General features: G+C 41.7%; 1 protein-coding gene across 3 annotated transcripts in view; it reads right to left on the bottom strand.

The window, feature by feature from the left end:
• Window positions 1–3,939: 3,939 nt before the first annotated feature.
• LOC119660134 overlaps window positions 3,940–21,536 on the bottom strand; it is a 74,731-nt gene continuing 57,134 nt past the window's right edge. Inside the window, exons 1-4 of one of the 3 annotated variants that reach the window (XM_038068535.1) lie at window positions 16,823–16,857; window positions 10,859–11,272; window positions 10,619–10,794; window positions 3,940–4,737 (exon numbers count right to left, since the gene is read on the bottom strand). In XM_038068535.1, the coding sequence (XP_037924463.1) occupies window positions 4,151–4,737; window positions 10,619–10,794; window positions 10,859–11,211 (1,116 nt within the window). In that variant the 5' untranslated portion in view covers window positions 11,212–11,272; window positions 16,823–16,857 and the 3' untranslated portion in view covers window positions 3,940–4,150. Of the gene's footprint in view, window positions 4,738–10,618; window positions 10,795–10,858; window positions 11,273–16,581; window positions 16,728–16,822; window positions 16,858–21,536 lie in introns of those variants that run through there. The other 2 variants (XM_038068534.1, XM_038068533.1) reach the window with 2 other exon arrangements.

Below are 21,536 nucleotides of genomic sequence, written 5' to 3' on the forward strand. Positions count from 1 at the left end.
CGCCCGGCCTTGGCGGCATACCAAACAAAGCCCTTAAGCTGGTCGTTAAGTTGAGGCCGGACATATTTGTCGAGTTGTTTGAAGTATGCTTGGTGGATGGAATCTTTTCTGGAACATAGAAAAAACAAAGGTTGGTATTGTTGCCTAAACCCGGTAAGCTTCCGGGGAAACCATTTTCACACACGCCTATATGTCTACTGGAAACTATGGGGAAAATGTTGGAGACAATAATCTACAACAGCTTGCTGCCGGTTGTAGAAAGTCTGGGAGGCTTATCAGGCCGACAATTCGGCTTCCGCACGACCAGATCAAGGGTCGAGGCAATTAAACTGGTCACTGGTTTAGCTGAAAATACGATCCACGGAACGGGTGGCACTAGCAAGTATTGTGCTGTGAGTACCCTTGATGGGCAAAATGTGTTCAACTCGGCCCATTGGAACTTTATAAGGGGTTATTGGCGCCGATTGGTGCATCAAGTTACCTAACAGCTCTAGTCAACAGCTAATTAACAGATAGAAGGCTCTGGTACGACATAGACAATGGAACCAAAGAATACATTGCCTCCGCGTGTGTTCCACAGGGCTCTGTGCTGGGACAGCTATTGTGGAACATCATGTATAATGATGCCCCAGTTGCTAGCGAGGTAACAATAGTGTGTTGCGCCTATGCGCCGCGGTGATTGTTGACGCAAAAGATCTGGTGGATGTGTTGCATTATCATTGATGTCACTTTATTCGAGCAAAGAGTTTGCCATAGAGTTCGGTTTCAACTGATCGCCACCAACGACCAATCAGATCAACCACTTCGCAACCAGCAGTAAATTTAGGAATTGTCTCCTGAATGCGCATCAAAAGAGAGGCACTGACATCGGCCTCGAAAGGGATCACCATCTGATCCACACTTACGTTCCTTGCGTGTTGGGTCCGCCACTTCTCACAGATTTGGGGAACTGTAACTCCCTAAGTTCAACATTGACCACTTGTATAACCCAGCTGCCGCTGGACAGTGGGAGAACCGCCATGAAAAATAATAATAATAATCGTTGGCGCAACAATCCATATTGGATCAGGGCCTTGAAGTGTGTTAGAGCACTTCATTCAAGACCGTAACGGTACACTAGGAGGCAATGTGGTACTCAGGTACTCATTCACAGCTGAGTCGACTGGTATCCCACGTCAAATCACGATGCAAATCCCACTGCCGCCAGCGAGATTTGAACCGCGACCTTCCGTACGACAGCCTTGTGCTCTAACCACTCAGCTATCCGGACGCCATGAAAAATGCTCTGCCATAAGATTTAGCTGACTGCGTAATCGTGGATATGGATCGATGAAGGGAAGAGGTGGAAGGAAATCTAAGAAGGCCATACCTATGGTCTAGAAAACGCTGACTAATTAATTTATATTAAGATGCAGATAAAGTTCTACTCAAATGGAAAAGCGCAAAGCCAAAACTTAAAATTGCATAGATTGATTAATTAATTTTATTTCTTTAGGATAGGTAGTTACCATTCCCGCTCATAGTTATGCACTAGGAACTTTGGGATATCGAATTTTTGGTTGGAATATCCGAATATGCGTAATGTTGAAGAATAAACATTTTGTTTGAGAATGAGTTGTCCTGAGCCCGCCATTCGAGAAGCAACTCACTTCTTCTGTTTAGTGCACGGACTACTCTTTCCTTGGGCGTAATCGAAACCGACCAAGCCAAATACATAAGCAGGGTAGAGGCGCTGAGTTAGCGTCTGACAAGGTTTGCCTCGACATGGGGACTTAGGCCTCAGATAGTAATCTGGATATATGTTGCTATCATTAGGCCGATGTTCGCCTATGCATCCGTAGTGTGGTGGGTTAAGGTGAAACAAAAGAGTTTTCGCGGTAAACAAGGCACACTGTAAAAAATTGTGTGTTTGGGTATCACCAGCACCACATCCGGCGCAGCTCTGAATGCATTAGTCAATTTGCAGCCCTTGGATTTGTTTATTCAGGGCACTGCAATGAGAGCAGCTCATAGACTAATTCGATTAGATCTAAAGGAAAACAATGGACGTGGGGGCACAGAGTATTGAAAAGTCATTGGGAGAACTGAATTTAGTGTTGTTTGATAGAAGATATGATGTTATCTTGAAACGAAGAGAAAACTGAGACGAACCAGAAGAATGCGTATCAAGATATACTGACAGGGTTCTGGAGCAGAAGCCTACCTCTCGAATAAAAACGAGAAGTGGACTTTCCCTTTGGGATAATACAAAACAGTCTTTCAGGCTGAAGTGTATGCGATCCTAATGATTGAATGATTGATGAGCGGTTGAAGCGCAGGCGTATCGCAATCTGTAGCGATAGTCAAGCTGGATTGAGAGCATTGAGTAATATTTTGATCACTTCAAAAATCATTCAGGAATGTAGGAATCGATTGAATTTTGTTTCTAGATTCAATACGGTGGATATACTCTGGGTACCTGGCCATTGTGGTGTAGAGGGAAATTAAATCTCGGATGCTTTAGTAAAAGAGGCTTCAACTTCCCCCATACCCGGACCGGAACCAGCAATTGGGGTGTCGGTAGCATTGACTATTACTGCTATCAAAAACTGTGGGAACAAGCTTCTCATAATGATAGATGGCGAAGCCTTAATGCTGCTAGAAACACCTGTCAAAATCAAACAAATATGCTGCAAAGTTTATCCTGTCGAAAAGCAGGAAGACCTGCAGAAGTATTGTGCGCATTCTGACTGGTCGTAATTCACTAGCTGGGCATATGTTCAGAATAGGAATTATCCAAGATGATACGTGTCCATCCTGTAAAGAGGAAACGGAATCCACGGAACATTTTCAGGCATCAGATTTCTGGTGTTCATGTGCTCCAGCTGCAGAAGGCAGCATCACATCCGCTAATAGAAATCCTTCGATACATAAACGAATCTGGAATATTCCATTAGACAAACAAAATGGATATAAACTTCTTCTCGCTTCAACTGGCCCATCATACCGTCAAGTAGGGGGTGTTAATTTTATTATTAGCGTATTTGTGCTTTATGTGCAAACCGTTGGCACCACTCTATTGAGTTCCGCGTAGAGCGGAGATATCGAGGAGGGTTCTCGTATGTCCATCTTGCCGGTGAGCTGATCGTTTTAAAGGTGCAGATACTGACCTTGCTGGCTTTCATATTTTGAAGAAATAGAATTACTTCGTGATGTCGTTATTGTATTAAGAATCCTTCCTCGTGTATCCACTGAATCGTGATGTGCCCTGCCGCATTGAGTCTGATAAAAGCCCTAGCATCACTATAATACATGTAAAGTTGAAATATCATTGGTTCTTGGAAATAACTGCGCCTCTTACTTGTGGGACATGCCACCAAGAAGGATCTGGTAAGATTTAGCACGGTGGACCTACCCTACCCATGCTTCATTTTGCCTTTATGCTAATATCAGCAATTTCATGAAAACTGTGGATAGGAGGGGGGTGTGGGGTTGAGTTCGGTTCTTATACATTTAGTCACCATGTAGAATTCGTCTTCAGCGTGCGTGTAGCACATTATAATAAAAAATGTTTATTGTGCTCTAAATGCAACAAGGACAGAGAAAACAATCAACAAATTTAGGACCTCAGTAAAACGTGGTCCTAAATTATCAAATCGCAAGTGTTAGTTAAGCAGTACGTACTAAGTATATTTCTATGTCGCATATTGACGCATCTTAAATTACACCCCTATGACATCCATCCAGCGTGTTAGGAACTGTGCGAATATTTTATTTTCTTGTCAAGGGATCCATAGTCTGTTGTGTTTTACAGAAAATCTTCAAGGAACACATTAATGCGTTGGAACGTTACCGTCCTACTGGACAGAACTCAATCTTGGGCCCAATCATCACTTGCAACCAGATTTGAGTACACAAAATAACGCAATATAACTAAATACATAATAAAACTAAAAAGGCTCCATTTTGTTCCTATTGTTATTTTTTTATTATTTACAAAATACTGGACATTAAGCGACCTCCTATACGTACAAGTACTACCTATGTGATGAATTATTATGAGAATATATTAAACGCTCGGAATGAATCTTCGAATCTAAAAAGGACAAAGCTTTCTGCCCTTTTTACTCTATGAGAATAATTATTTCGGCAGTGCAAAATCAACTATTTACTAAGAATTATTCGTTCTCATCGGCTCCTGCCCTATCACAACACTGGACTCCTCCGGAGAGATCTCATGAACACTGGACAGTCTTTTCGTTCGTGGGGGAGGAACCGGTGGCATTTTCGAGTCAGCTACATCAATGGGAGTGCTGAGATTCGTTGTGAGAGTTGATGATGGTGAGACGGCTGACAGGTTTGCTGAAGCATCCTTTTGACGTTGCCAATGAAGCAGTTGCTTGACACGACCTCCATGATAGTGATACAAGTAAATAGCGGCAAGTAGACATAGAACCAAGAGGAGTGAGACGATGGCAATAATGATTCCAATGTAACGATATTCTTCGGGAATTTGTTCTTCTGTTTCGCCATAGTCTGGTTCTTCTTCTGAAGTGTCCGTGGAAGATGGCGTGGTTTTGGTCGCTGGACGGAATGGACGCATTGTAGTTCGGCCGGAAGCACCAATGGATATGTCAGCGCATGCACGAAATTCTTCTTGTGGACCGCAGCCTACAGCTCCAGTGCCATTCTCACACATCCCCCAATTGTTTCCAGCAATGTATCGCCATTGTAGAAGGCAGTTTGTACACTTTAGACCTGAAATAGACGAGATATAATTTTATAAATGATTTTCAGAAAATTTAATATTGTAAACGTTTTTTTTGCCATTCGCTTTGTTTTAATTTTATTGGCCCTCATATGATGAAGAGTCATGTTACAAACAAGAGCTACTTGGTTTTTCAAGTAGCGAGAATGCTACATCGATAGCCACTTTTTGGTTTTTGGATAAGTGGATAGTTCATCCCTGTCGAAAAAAAATTGTCTGAAATAAGGAGAAACATTAGGGATTGCATTTGATAAATAGTACTAACTTCGGTGACGGAAGGAAGCCCACTTTATTGGATCTTGAAACTTCAGAATTTCCAATAGAAAAAGGAATATTGCGGAAGCTTCTACTGAAAGTTACCGAACCTAATATAAGGAAAGGAGATGGCTAGAATATGAAGCAGATAGCAGGTGAAGCGCTTCTAATCAGTAGGAAGCTGATAGTATGTAAATTCTTCATCGGCTGTTCAACTGGGAGTCCATGATTTAATTCAACCCTCTCACTCGAAAGTTGATAGAAAGCTAGGACTTTTTAGGCACTCGTGTTTGCAGGCCCCTCTGCTTTCCTCACCTCGCCTCTCGCACCAGCATAGAGGACAATATTTCGTATACGAGTGCCAAATGGTCATTAACGCCAAAGTTACAGCAGTTCAAACTTGGCAATTTCGCGCGAATTTACTACCTCTAAAGCCATGCAAATAAGATGCTGACGTCATAATTAACGAGAATAATTGACATTCGAGTGAAATATCAAAATTCCATCCCTGAAGAATCTGCTTCTCCCCAGCCCTTTTTTGTATCTGTTGTAGGTTAAGTTCTGCACATTTGCTAATAATATTAAACTTCGAATGTGAGGGGTATGAGGTTGACTATTATCAACACAGTGCTTTCCATCAAATGATTTATTTAAATGCTTTCTAAAAAATAGAAGGCAATGGGATTTCCAGCTATGTATACACGGAACTATTATGCAATCATCGCTTCTCACTTAGGAAGACACAAAACCTTCTATACCTGAAGTGTCAAGCTTCCGATTTCCTGACTTGTTTACCTTTGCATTTGAGCATCTTCCTAATTATTCACTAGGGCCCACGTTAGCCTCTTTTAGGTTTCTTCTTTTGATCAAGAATTTCGGACAGCAGAAAACCATATACTCTTCATCTTCGAGTATGCTACCATATCCAGGACAATTCGAAAAATCATCCAATCCTAAGTGGTGTAGGTATTATCTGTAGCAGCCAATGTGCTGTGCGAGGAACTAGGTAAGATGGTAGTTGTTCCTTCTTCCTCTGCTCACATGACTCCCTAATGGTAGGAATGGGTTTACAGCTTCAACCCTTCAAGAACGGGCGATACCAATCGTACCACCGCGACCTTGTCACATGTCTTTTATGGTAAAAAAACTCATTTCTCGCATAACTGGGATCATGTCCGTCAAAACCATCATTGCCTCATCTGATCAGGTCCTAAAACCATTACAGATCTTGGGAGCCATCAGGCGTTAAGTGCTTTCTTCAACACAAATGATGCGTATAGTAGAATGGCGCAAAGCTTACCAACTGTGTCTTGGTCCGACGATGTTTAGCAATATTCTCGCAAGTGCCTCGTAACATTGACTACCCTAGGTGCCTAAGGCTTAATTTGGTATCAATTATCACTTCCGATATATTTGATGGCGGCTTAGAGATGAGCATGAGTCCAGCGACTTTCACTTTAGCAAGACCTCCTTTATTTTATCAGTCAGAACGGCCCGCTTCAAGGAGTGTGGAGATCACTAGAGTTTATTTCCGGGAAACTCTCCAATACTGAGAAAGGCTGCAATTAAAAACTTGCAGAGGATTCTCGAGGAAAAATCATTCGCGAATCACACAAGCTTCTTGTTTTTCCAGTACTTGGATCGCCTAGGTCCTGACAAGGCTTTGGCTAGGCATGTATAGATAAAGCACTTGCTGAAGCTTTCTATCGCTTTGATACTATCTTTGTGTTATTCAATTCAGAGTCCGTCGTTCAAAACCAAGATTAGGATCAGGTGCTTTAGCACTTTTCGAACTCTTCGAGCCCTAGACCTTGAAGCGTTCCTAGTCAACGACTTCTCCATCTCCTGTGAACACAGTCTGGCCCACAACCTTCGACAGCCATACGCCTTATGTTCTCGACATGCCCAAGAATCGCTTATACTATAGTCGTCACCGTTTAAAATTCCAATTTCCAAGCAACTTTATCACACTCGAGAATTAGTTCGAGCGTCTACCAACCACGCCAAGCTTCCTATTGGTCAGGGCTTCCAATTCGGCGTTAGTATGGTGGATAGGTCCACTAGATGGCTAAAACCAATCGCTATACCGGATCAATAAGAAATTACCGTCGCAAGAGCCTTAAACGACAGATGTATCAGCCTATATGAGACGTCTTTAACCACATCACAAGCCAAAGCGACCCGTTGGAACACACCTTGTTCTTGGAATTAGCCTAAATAGTCCTTGGGACTCTTAGTATTCCACATTATCTACAGTTGAACGAATAGTAGGAAGCACATCCCTCAAGCTCAAGACAGCTTTCTTATACGACGTGGCAATATAGAATCGAATATCTTGGAGCAAACTAGTGGCTCCACTCCTGCTTGGCCTGTGCAAAACCTTTATAACGATCTCATCATATCTAGCATAGATACCCTGCCAAGTTCAGTGAAGCAAAGTGTAGAATTTACCGGGGAGGTGTATGCTTCTGCACCCAGAGTTGTCTACACGCATGCCCTCCACCTTTTTTGTGCGTGGTTTACATATACCATTTTATAGGTGATATATAGAAAATTTAAAATTTTTTGGCATTCGCGAGGTAGGAGTATTATTGTCTTATTCCATAAGAACTGTCTTAAACCATATGAACAGTCATATCAACATTTTGGAAAACTGGTGGACTACTTTATACGAATGTCTCTAAGGTAGAATTGATTGGCTTAAAAAACAGTCTTGCATGGATTTTGAACACCGCGGTAATAGAGATTCCACCAGCTGCCTTCCTTTCTATCTTGATTTCATCAGTAAGTTAATCTAGAACATTGGCGTCATGATTTTGTCGTACATCCACATACCTAGGTAGAACATAACGTGGGGCTGGCCCCAACGCTTGCTGTCATTGGTAATAACAAATGTGAAGGAGGAAGCAACCCCACGCTCTTTCCACGTTGTCGAGCTTTATTTAGATTTCGTATAGCTCGAGTGTTATCCTCCGATAGGATATCCCGCCGTGTGTTTTAGTACTAGGGCGGACTCACGCATCTGCTTAGCCTAACCCTCTTCCTGACCCTGGTTAGCCAAGAGAAATGTAAACGTGTGTCGGTGGAGCACTTCAGTGGAGCTGCAGTACATATGGGCAGGACAACATGGTCAATTTCACCAAATTTTTAGGTTTTCGGGGCATTTCTCGTCTTCAAGTCTGCTCCGCTCATCCAGGATGATCTTTTGGTCATCTTTAAATTCGCATTTGCCATTACAGTTTTTTTTTATAGTGAAAATGCATTTCTCGCGCGAGTACGAGTATGCTGAATGTGATCATGCTTGCCGTCAACCGCATTGCTTCATATATTGTAATTCGAAAGGCGCTCTTCAGATTTTCAGATTCATCAGGCTTTAAGCCGAGTTCATCAGCTCGATCGCACCATCTCCAACTGTGTCTTACTCCGAGAGGACAGGACTGCTCTAGGTACCTTCTAAAGCTCAGTCTGGCATCAATCACCACTCCGAACCTGCTTAGGAACAAGCATATGTCCTCTGAATTCCGCTTTGGCAAGATATTTTTTATTAAGATTCGTGAAGGAGGAGTCCTTCAGCGTCAACCCCTCAAATAGGGCCCTGTCACTATGCATAGGTTCATCAGCTGGATAGAAGCAATTCCTCTACTACAGGTACAAGCAATTACCGTCATCGGAGTATTATTCAACGGATTGGTCAGCCAACATAGGAAATGTTTTGATCAAGGCGCCTGGTTGAAGTCCCAGAAAGCGTAGTAGAGGTTACCATCCACAGTCAAACTACATGTTAGAAAACAATTATCACAAACAAAAAACAGCCCTTCTTGCTACTCGGGAATATTTTGGTCCTGCTCGTATTTTTCACCACCTTTAAAGACGATCTCTTGAACCACCTCCAGTGGAAATGTTCAGTAGTACAACGCTCAATGAAGCAAATCGTATACTTCGCCAGGAAAGTGAACTCTTCTACATCCAAAGTTATCCAGGCATACGGACTCCATTCCATCTTCTAGATCTTTTGCTGCTTTGCGTAAATCATCAAATTTACCGCAGCATTCAGAAGTATAGAAGCTCGTGTTTTTCTATAAGGGTCGCATACATGCACTCTGGTATTTAAGAGGGTTGATTCCATCAAAAAGAGCCTGCAACCTCTGTACATCGATCCTCGCCAAGTTATCTGACGCGATAATGACCGATTATACCTCATTAACGCTTAACGACAATCCTCATATGTATATATCGTACATATCGGCTTTAGACTATCTTTTGAGATCATCATCATTAACGACGCAACAACCGGTATCCGGTCTAGGCCTGCCTTAATAAGGAACTCCAGTTTGCGGTTTTGGGCCGGGGTCCGCCAATTCGATATCCCTAAAAGCTGTCTGACGTCCTGACTTATGCATCGCTCCATCTTAGGCAGGGTCTGCCTCGTCTTCTTTTTCTACCATAGATATTGCCCTTATAGACTTTCCGGGCTAGATCATCCTCATCCATACGGTTTAAGTGACTCGCCCACCGTAACCTATTGAGCCGTATTTTATCCACAACTTGACGGTTATGGTATCGCTCATAGATTTCGTCGTTATGTAGGCTACGGAATCGTCCATCCTCATGAAGGGGGCCGAAAATTCTGCGGAGGATTCTTCTCTCGAACGCGGCCAAGAATTCACAATTCATCGTAGCTGTTATCGGTTGTGATTTTCGACCGTAGATAGGAGAAATTATCAACGGTCTCAAAGTTGTACTCTCCTGTCTTTATTCTTCCCGTGTGACCAGTGCGGTTTGATGTTGTTGTTTGGTTGGTTTTTCAGATGGAATGGTTTAAACCGATATACCTCAAAACGACCTAGGGTAAGGTTAAAGAAATGAGGACTCCTGCCGTAGACGACTAGTACGGTCTCCATCAAAAGTTCAGCGTTCCAAACGCTTCATTCCGTTACCATGGGGAAAATCTCGGACAGAACCCATGGAAAGGACGCAGTCAAGCAACGCGTCAAACTATGATATTGTCCTTGCCCTGGATGAAAGCCTCCCTCTTCCAAAAAAAATTGTATGGCGTTTTTTGTATAACAACTTCTTCCCTCAATTGGATCGGTTTGACATCAAGTGAATTCTATAAACGAAAAGTGGGGTACATTGGGACGGCGAATACTAAGCCCAGTAAAGGATTTACTTATCAGGCAACTTTGATACAAGGTGTAGGCGGGGGAGTTGTTTGAACTATATGAAGAAGCTGCTTCAAGTGATGTAACTATACTCATTCATGACACTCCTTTGTAAGGTATTGTATAGCATCCAAACAGCTCCTTCTTCTTAATTTTAATGGTTTATTTACATTTGACTATGTATCAATTCCATTGCTATTAGAACTACTATCATCCAAGTGAACTCACAGAGAAACACAAACATTCACGGTTGAAATACGGGACCGACATTTGAGCACTGAACCATCATATTCAAATCTAACATTAATTCGCATACAAAACTTTCCCTTAGTTACCAAATTGACGACATAAGCCAGAACAAATAAGTAATCGCGGATATAAACATTGATACAAAAGATCAAAAAATCTTTAGTCAAAGGTCCCGATTCAACCCTATTTCATTTTCATTTCTTACCTCCTGGAAGTCTGGCCTTCATTTCATAAATTCTGCTGCCATTCCGTGGATAAAATCGAGTATCTAGATCTTCTGGATTGTGCACAGAAGGTGTCCCTCCTAAAATTTTCAATACGTGTTTGTCCAAGCAAACTTGTTTTCCATTAGGGTCGGGACACACTCTAAACTCGAAGTATCTAAAATGAATTAGAACCATTAGCAATAGAACGTGCACTATCGAGAAGTGTGATGAAAACTCACCCCATGTGACTCGCCGTCAACTCCACCCTTAAGGTGATTTCGGCATCTAATGCGTATTTCCTAACAATAACACCTTGACCCCATTTTCCGCCGTATTCGTGGGGCCTTGGCAGTGGCGAGTCCCACGCATCGCCGCACTCTCCGCATTTTCCGTCGTTTTTCTGCCACTGTCGGTTGAAGCCTCCGCAATATAGTTCGTGGTCGTTGTAGTCTGGTGGTGTCGGAAAACCATATCGCCATGCAGAGGCCCTGCTTGGTGGCTCAATCAGCCGCCCGTGACCATTACACGTCGAAATTAACACAAATGACCAGACCACCGCAATAGTAACTACTTTTACGCACCTTGGCAGCATTTCGACTGGTCGCAATTAGTCTAAATCGTGATGGTTTACATTCAACGGATTTTTATGTTTCCTGGAATGAGAAAAAAATTGTTTCGTGTCAATTGACGGTGATTATCAATTAAAGGTCGACGAGTGCTTATTCAAGAAATATTTGGCTGTTTTGCTAATATAAGTTACGTTAGTAACCATTGCTGTATTAAGAGTAAAAACAATAAAGTTTTGCTACGATTTTTTAAGGAGTTTGCGCTTTTTGCGGTCTAGACCCAAAGAAACTTACACTTAAGATAGTACATCTATTGTTATTGTTACAAACTCTCTAATATCTTATCTAATAGTAATCAATGAGGTTGTTGAAAATAAAAGTAATATCCACTCACCTACGAGCTATGCATTTCAAACAGTGAAAAGAGGAGTTGCAGATGAGTCTAAAAGGACGAACATGATTGCAACAGTGGTACCTTAACCAATTCAAGAGGAGACGAGTAAACTATCTCAAATAGTCAATAGCATCTACAGCACTTTTGGAAAAAAAAAGGAGAAACATTTTTTCATTCTTTCGGGTCACAGTCTATTGAGTTGTTGTATCTGCTTTACGTTTTAGGATGTCGTCTAAGAAACCTTTTGTCAGAGATCTGCTCTACAGAGCCTGTTTTTTGGAGCTTTAGAATCTTGATATGAGTCATTGCTTCTGTTTGTTACCACTTGGTATCTATCTAATGCATGTATCATAGATAATAGAGGAGTAAAAGCCAGATCCATCTAAAGCGAGTTTCACGCTCAAGACGCTCCCGAAAAATGGTATCGTATCCACGATAGTCTTAATCGATCGCGGGATCTACATTTGTAGTTAGTGAGTGGATGTTGAACAGTCTAGAGTTGGACAATATGGCAGAAACTACAACCTTAACTAAGCTGGCTGAGTGTTCCAATGTATACCCCATGAAGCGAGGCAAAGGATGGATGAACAATAGGTGATATGTGCTGGAATTGTCGACAAAGAAATACAGAGAAAATAGTCGTACCCCATCCCTTACTTAACGTATTGTATGTCCTCACTGAGGAGTGAAGGAGCAATACTTCCACTGTGACCTTCATAGAAGCTTGATTGACATTGAACATGGGGGGTTATGTAACGAAATTCCTGCACGGTGATTTTGAAAAGGATACTGTTTGGGGGCTGTAGAAGAAGGGGTAGTTATCCCGACGGGTAACCGAGGCTTGCGTCTTAATTGTGCCGAAGTCAGGAAATCAGATTGGGGGCGAAACTAGAAAATTACCGCATTGTGTCCTCTCTCCGGATAAAGAAATGTAAAGGACAAAAGGGAAGATATATCGGCAGCATCTCTAGCAAAAACACCGACATGTCAGAAGTGGAATTAAGTGGGGTATACGGAAGGGCAATTGGGTATGCTACAAGAAATGGTACGTTGAAACGAGTACGAAGCGGTGGGACAGTACTTACAAAATTATGGAGAATAAAATAGGTGGAAAAAAATCAACTCAAGCCACTTGTCTACGACTTTTGGGGAAATAATAAAATTTTCGGCAACAACAGGAGGATAAAATTCAGGTTCTAGTTTAATTGGTCAATATCTTGATAAATGCAGAGAAATGCTGAGAAGGAACTCACATAGATCTGTAGACGTATAATAAATGACTAAGGCAAAGTTAATAAAATCCTGAACTAAGTTGCAAAATTGATTGATAGTGTCATGCCTAATTAGTTGAACAGTGAAGTTTTGAAGCATGCATGCTTGAGGGGTGTTTCTCACTTGATTGAGTTCTTCATATCAGCTGATCTGTCCTTTAGAAACCGCGGTGGAGAGTCATGTATAATGGGTTGCCACTGTTCATGGTGGAAAAAGTTGACCTATGCGAATGGTAATATAGATTTCAGCGAGCACAATTAACGCGACAACAAGAGCCGTGTCATCTAATCCAGGATACGGTGGCCTCGGGAAAGTGTTGCGCAACCGTGTTGCTGAACGTAGGCAGGTAGACCTCTACGTTTTGCATTGAGATCACTTTTCAGGAATGTAATGTAGAATTGAGTGCTCCGACTTTCCGTCTCGAAGAGACTTTAGCGGATTTAAGGATGGTTTGACAGTGGCCATTGTCACAAAACACACACAAGATGTGGAGCTGCACCCAAGGGAAACCAATTATACCAGCAAATCATGATTACGGTTTGGTAAGACTTAGTCGCAGGGCGGGTATTTGCTAGAACAATGAACCACAGAAGAGTGCGTTCGGACATCAGCGGAAGATACAATATATGAGTCCAATTCTGGCACTGAGAAAAGCAATAAGTAGTCGTCAAAATATGCATGTTTCTATAGAAGACAAATTATAATTTATGTAATCTCCAATTTCCAATTCCAATTATCATCATTTTACACTCACTAGATATGAAGGAGTAAAGGCTAATGGCATAAGGTATAGATTGCGGACTTCCGAAAAGCCAGTATAAATGGTGACTATGGCAGTTTAAGATGTTGTAGTTATGATTAGGTGTACGTTGCGTTTTCCACAACTCACTTCTAGGCATCCCAGACACTCACGTTCCCAAGCTTTTCAATAGCGTGCTCATGGGCACTTGAGGGCCTTCGACGCACTACACATAGCTAGCACTTCTCCAGACAGCCTTGGATTGTCGACTTCACCGCAATTTTAGCAATCCCAGTAATTAAGAACGTTTGTACTAACCTCTAATTATCGTCCTGGCTCGAGAATTCCGCTCTTTTAGAAGACCTCGAGGAGATCCAGACGTGACATGTTTAAATGACGACAAGCCCACTTCATTCGAGTTGGCGTTGAAACAAAGTCTTGGTGTCCTTTGATGTTAAGGCTTTTCTCCTGAGTGGCCCAGTCAAAAAAGCGACCGCTCTAATATAGGATTGACTGTACCAGAAACAAGGTGGTTCGCAACGGAAAGGTAAGGTAAAACAATATATGGAGCCGGCGAGTATATGTGTGGAGGAAAACTACTTCACTTTTCGGGACGAGTATTATAAATAACTAAACAGTTTCCATTTAGATGGAAACATTGTCTGGACGTCATTTTCAACAGCAGCGACAGCTAACTCATCATAATCAGTGGAAAGGATTGAGTGAGTATTTCATTATCCACCGGATAAATAAGTCAAGAAATATAAATAGAACAATTTTGGAATTGTTTTCTGATCCGAACCCAATGAGGATGGTGATAAGTACTGGCCAAAATATCCATATCTACCAAAAGTAAAAAAACCTAATCAAAGAAAACGGGAACGGTATTTCGGTATTTCAACTATCATAGCTTCACTTAAATGCTCTATTTAGGTTTTCTTAATATAATACTTAAGGTTCTGTCTATGGTAATCAAAGATCATTTCCATCTGCATTCTTTGACTTTGTTGAAGGGTTAACGATGGTGTTTTTCTTTTTTTTGTCAACGCTAAGTCGAAGTGTCCCTCCTGCGGCGTGATTCTAGAGACCTTCAAACGTACGTGGATATTTACACGATTTTTTAACTCTAGCCAATAAGCGCGCGTAAGACTTGTTTAAGACCGAAAATTTCAACTCTCATCCTCTCTACCAGTAAGATTCATGAGTGGCTATTTGCCACCTCAGCCCAAAAATTTGTAAGCAAAATATGTGCAAAGAATTTCCAAATATTAGTCATCATAATCAACGGCGCAACAACCAGCATTCGGTCTAGGCCTGCATTAGTAAGGAACTTCAGACACCCTCATTGTGCACCGAGGTCCACCAATTCGATATCCCTAAAAGCTGCCTGGCGTACTGACCTACGCCATCTCTCCATCTCAAACAGGGTCTGCCTCGTCTTATTTTTCTACCATAGATATTGCCCTTATAGACTTTCCGGGAAGGACCATACTCATCCATACGGATTAAGTGACCTGCCCACCGCAACCTGGTGAGCCGGATTTTATCCACAATCAGACGGCCGTGGTATCGCTCATAGATTTCGTCATTATGTAGGCTACGGAGTCGTCCATCCTCATGTAGGGGCTAAAATTCTTCTGAGGATTCTTCTCTCGAACGCGACCAAGTGTTCGCAATTTTTCTTGCTAAGAACCCAAGTCTCCGAGGAATACATGAGGACTGGCAAGATCATAGTCTTGTACAGTAAGAGCCTTGACCCTATGGTAAGACGTTTGGAACGAATCAGTTTTTGTAAGCTGAAATAGGCTGTGTTGGCAGCCAACAACCGTACGCGGACTTCATTGTCATGGCTGTTATCGAATTGATCTGAATGATGATGATCCATTGAAGACATAATCATCATCATGAAAGGAGCAACAATCGGTGTCTTTTCTAGGCCCACCTTAGCAAGGAACTCGAAGCATTCGAGTTTTACTCCGAGGACTATCAAATTGATATCCTTAATAGCCGCCTGGCTACTCCATCGAAAAATAAGCACAATATATACTTCCAGAGGGAAGCAAGTTGAAAAACTGATGTCATCACTATCCGGTACCAAATAAGGAAATTCGGAACCAAACGAATGTAGGGTACCATATTGGGCGCAATTTGTATTGTCTATGATACCTTATGATTGTTGTCCCAAACCACTAGCGAACATAGAGAAATAAATCGCCATTTACCACCACACAATCCCTTATGGGACAAGATGGGTATAGAGAGTATTTGTGTCGTTATGTGTTGGATGAGTCTCACTGCTATCTTGAATGCACCCAACGATCCCCCGCATGTATGTTTCACTGGAAGGGAAGAAGGGGATTAGATCGAAAGTGAATATAGGAACCCAGAATTTAATCAATGAGATGCCGAAGTCAGAGGTGGAAGATCACAAGAGCGGCGATAAAAAAGTGGTATAAACCGGAGACATAGTAGTGAAATACTACTTCAAGGTAGCATGAGGTGGAAGTACTTTTAGCGGATGCAAATCCCACACACTTCTGCATCTTGCTAATATTTTCAGCTCGGGGATAAAAATGTCCTTTTTCATCTCCCCATTTACGCAACCTCATGATTCTCCCTTAGTTGAATCGAGTTCAATTAAGTTTCTCATCAAAATTACGGGCTTAGTTACACGTGCTACACCAGTAAATCAGAATATGTTAGTACACCCACTACCGACAAATTATCTAATTCGCAAGTTTCCTCTTTTGCAACACAGATTGAATTCCTTGTAGCGATAATCATCACAATCTGATGCACCATGATGTGATTTGTAGCTATTCCGCATGTCTGAGCAAGCTGGTAGTTTCCGGATACATTCTAAGACGACCGTGCACAATTTTGGTAAAACTACTTGTTTTATTTCGCACAAGACAAAGCCGAAATGTGAAAGTATAGATTGATGAGCTAAATCTTAAAGATATTTGATATATAGGTATGCGCATCACTCACTTGAAATTAGCGAAATTTCCACGGAATCTTTTGCGTTTGGACAGTTTAATTAAAGTGCTTATGAGTTTTATTAAGAGTAATTATGTGACGAAGAAACCACTTTGGTTTTGTTATTAATTTATGGATACTTTTGCTATTTAGAGTGAAATTCCGAGGACAATGCTATATATTTGTACACGCTTCTGTGCCAAATTATTACGTCGTTAGATACTATACTATGTGCAATATGTGGGGTGCTCACAGTTATTTGGGTGTTTCAGAATGACAAACTAAAAGCTGCAACTCACACGCGATAAAGTAAACAACTGAAAACATTGTGGGAGGAAGATATCTTTTCTGAAAGAAATAAGTTCTGAAGTCATTTTGAGCTTGTGTGAGAGCAGAGTCATTTGAATTAATATAGATCAGTCAGAAACCGTTAAATTAAATAAAACAAATTAGAAATTTTATATCTTGAAGTAGAAATAATAATAATTGTACATTTTTTTGATTGAATTAAAGTTCCCGAATTTCCCGGACAACTTAAGAAACCGCTAGCAATTCTTGATAGTTAAGGATGTGACGCGGTTTCGTCAAGCCTATCTTGGAAAAGACGGTGCAAAATCTTTAGTTTCCAGTAATCTATACAAGGACACCATCCTCTGTTTGCCTTGGGAACCAGGTCTGCTGGATTGACACCAAGTTTTATTGAGGATGTGCGAGCGATGAATCTCTTTTACCGATAGATTCTCAATTAATTTGAAATAATCCATGAAATCAGCTCCACTGCAAAAATTCAACTAAGAGCACGTCTACGTCGCAGGTAAACTAGAAGCAAATTTTTTGAGGTATTGTTAACAGCATATTATTGATATTCTACAGGTGACCACAGCGTTCCTGCCAGAGCTCAATGGCTATGACTAACATTTCGATGGCGGTTTCGATAAAAACCACCACCTAAAACGTATCTTTTGAAGAAAGCTGGGAGTAACTTAGATGTGAATTTCAATTAACCGCATTCCTTAGCAAATTGAACGCATCAGGGAAAATTCGAACAAGCTCCCTGACCTGAAGACATACCATCAAGCAAATTATTGAACGGAGGATCATTTGAAATTATAATAACAAGCAAGGTAACATTTGATTATGTAGGAGCTGTTTGAATCCGTTTTCATTCATCATCTGTTATATGACCAAAAGAGGGAGGAGGTGAGTAAGGCCCTGCGTATACTGTGACTGTAGTCTGCCCTAATATGGTTCCACAGGTCAAGAACTATATTGCAAACTGTAGAAATTATAAAGCGTTAACAATTTTCAATAAAATACTCTGACACTCTCCTGATCGGTCTAAACTCCTGATATGGCGGAAGATGTTCGACGAAAAGATGGAAATGTGATCTCATGAAACTTGCAGATCATCAGCATCTTGAGTGAAGTCTGTGAAGCCCCTAAACAAAGGAGGAGGATCCGAAAAACACTTCCCCGAATTAAGAGTATTCAAACAGTACCCATTGGATAATTTTTGGTCGAAACTCATCGGTTGATCCATACGGGGCGTCATTGATATCTAACTGTCAGCGAGTAAATCTGACCGTTATGTGTTGCTGGAGATTATCAAAGGGTAACTTCTTGATCTCCATACTCGTGGAAATCATATGGATAAACGAACAAAACTGTGCACATAAATTGGAGCACCAGGTGGAATATCATCATCATCGCAACGCTGATAACCAGGAAACAACGCTGGAGAGAAAGGACAGTGGAATGTTAATCAAGCGGCACAGCAAATAATGTTGGCCTGCAACGAAGACTACAACAAGATCCCTCCTCTAAGGTTGACACCGCAGATATAGGGAAGAGAATACTTCTCGAAGCGGTAAGAACCATAATGGTAGCTGCGCTATCTGAAGTAAGACCAAAGTCAGCAAACTCAAGGGAAACGGTAGATTTTGCCAGTAATGTTAGAGAAGAACAGGGCAGTGAAGCTCTGTCCGTAAGAAGGGGAATGGTACATTAGAGGCAAACTGGGAGCGAGAAGACCAGACCTTTGCCCTACTAGTGTGACAATGAAAATTGAACTGGCACTCAATAAATGCAAAGAACAGATATTGGAACCAGAAGGGGTAGAAGAAACCACTACTTGCTGAAGAGAACAAGCTGTATAATCTCGGCTTAGATCCTTTAAAGCTCAGGGCTTACTACAGTTCACAGAGGAGTTCCATGTTAGACGAAGTATATTATACTCAGCTATCAACTTTATGCAGGATATTTGCGACTGCCTGCCTGTAAAACTAAGAGCTAATTTAAAGTATATGTCTTTCAAAGTTCCTAATTGGAAACCTGGTAGCGGTGCAAATTTCATTGGAGGACGGCGAGAGCACTCATCAAACGACCGCATCATCTGGGGGATTACTGGAGAAAGAGATTTCAGTCCTTGATTTAATAAGTGCTCCCTAACAATTACCGCTCGTGTAACGGTTGTAATGGTCAGCTTCGTAAGCTTAAGTAAGCACATCTGTCTATGGGCTATATTTCCGCCTAAAATGTTTTGCTGCGCCTACCCATAGTATTTTTTTCTTTGGTTCTAAAACTCTTGTACCAACTTTTCTTCCAGTTCGGGTCGAACGAGTGATACCATCGGACATTCTGAAGATTTCCCTTTCGCCTACCATGATTCATAGAAAAAGAGGCCCAGCCCAACCAATTTATTGTACCAAAGTGGTCATTGGCCGTAGTATTGCATGATATACCTTCTTCTTCTGATCGTTTTGATACATATACTATCAAAGTGCGTCTTCTAAAGTACCTTTCGAGGTTCCCAGCTATTTGACCTCTCTTTCTGTTTTGCTACAGCTCAGCTATGGAGCCGATGAAGTTACAACAGGCACATGTTGGGAACGCACCCAAAAAAGCCACCTACAGGCCAACCTTGACCACCGTTGAAGTATTTATTATTTCGACGGGTGGTTTGCTTTTAGGCCCATTTGATTTTGATTCCTTCGCTAGCAACTTGTTTGGGGATCATAATTATCTTTGGTATCTCATTCACATTTCTGCTTTCGGTCGGAATCTCGAGTGCTGAAATATTCCAAGCTCTTGATTTTTATCACCATACTCGCGTGTCAAAACCCTTACTAGTGCTCCAACAAGCCCGTGCCGTTCTCGGTGCCATAGACACCATGGTATACAACAAACAAATCGTGTGGTGTGATGCTGGGCCTCCAGATTGTCTATAAGATTTGGGCTGCAACATCAAACTTTTCTTTTTCCACTGCACAGCAATATTCGTCCTTTAAGGCACGCTTCGAAGCTGTTGGCCCTGTGGATTACCTTGGATTATCTGGATCTCGCCCGTCTCCAAGGTAGGTTCCTCATTTCTATATGAATAAGGGAATTCCATAGTTACGAGAGTGATGTGTTGTCGAAGGTGTCTTCGGTATTGAAACTTTTACTTCTTTTGTATTTATTGCTTTATATTTCGTCAACTTATGCAGGACAGTTTCACTTGATCTTCTCTTTCTGGGGTCCTTCCTACTATCCTCAGGTTTGGAAAGAAAAAAATTCTTTTTGAACGCTATATTTATCTCGATACCCTTGGTATATACCCCAGAGCTTAATACCCTTTTTCATTGGAGGAGGCTTAGAATGGCGTCTAGACCATTTTGAAGAATTAAATTTGGATGATTTTAATAATTTGAAGGTACTCACTCTAAGATGGACTCTAGCTTTCGAACATAACTATTTCACTGGTCCGCAGTTTTGCCTCCTTTTCAAGCAGATAAACATTCTCAGTGAATTTTTGTACCTTGACTATCCCAACAACACCGCAGCCATCGCCGTGGATAAAAATCTCGAAGATGTGGACTGGACATCTGGAGCATTGACAGATTGTTAGGTTGATGTTAGATAGACTAAAATCCGCGGAACATAAGACGGACGCAGTGCTAGTGAGCAGTCGGAAGGAATCAAGCAGCGGGCTGCAGATGAACGGATGCAAAATATAGCTCCCCTCTCTCTGGGGTTGATATGCGACTCGCTAGGAGCCAAGCCTCTTGGCTTCTAAGACCGTAATTGGGTGATGATAGTCACACCTTGTCTGAAATAATCCTACTAAGCACTACGGATCTAGACTCAAGAGTTGAAAAACACCTCACCCAATCAAGGGTGTTGTGCAAACCGCACCCATTGGATAGTTTGTAGTCGGGGATAACTGACTGTATTTGAACGGAGCTTCGCTGATTCATCTTCACCTTAGTAAGTAAGCTGGACATTCCCTGTTACTGGTAGCTACGGCGGGGCGGACCTCCTAACTTCCATACCTGTTGCCCACTAAAAATTCTAAAACGATAAACATGTGGAACCTCGTATCGCCCACAAACTGATCCATCAGTCTAAGGCACATCTCCGCAATACTGAGAAACTGGAGAATACACCCAAAAAGGGAGCAGTTGGGGGCAAGTGGTATAGCTAAGCTTAACATTGGCCTGCTACGAACATCGTAGACAACAAGAAGCGGGGACCAGGAGAAGAACTTCTGAGGTCAGGTAGAAAGCAGGTCTCAATGGCGCAGATGCTGAATGGTATCTGCTATCTTAAGTAGAGACTGAGATCAAAAGACATCTTTGAGAATGATGGAACCTTAAAAACCAAAAACCCGAATCCAAAGGACGCTACTACTTATTCTCAGATGGGGATGCGTCTGTCGTAAAATCTAGGGTAGCAGCGACACCAGTCGAAGAAGTGAGTACCTTCCTCAATTTCCTCAATTTATCCTTAGCAAGAAACTAGAAATACACAACGTAGGGAACTCAACAACATTCGTTATTAGCACCAGAAAATAGGTACTAAACATAATTCTTGGGAACACTCTAATGAGAGGCTTGATCAATAATTGGAGGGTATGGGATATGCCCTCTATGTCGGGTCATAGAATAATCAGGTGCGACACTGAGGGCAATTTGGAAGTAGAAACAGTT

The sequence above is a fragment of the Hermetia illucens genome, chromosome 6, assembly GCF_905115235.1.
Source record: "Hermetia illucens chromosome 6, iHerIll2.2.curated.20191125, whole genome shotgun sequence".
NCBI classification, from domain to species: Eukaryota; Metazoa; Arthropoda; class Insecta; order Diptera; family Stratiomyidae; genus Hermetia; species Hermetia illucens.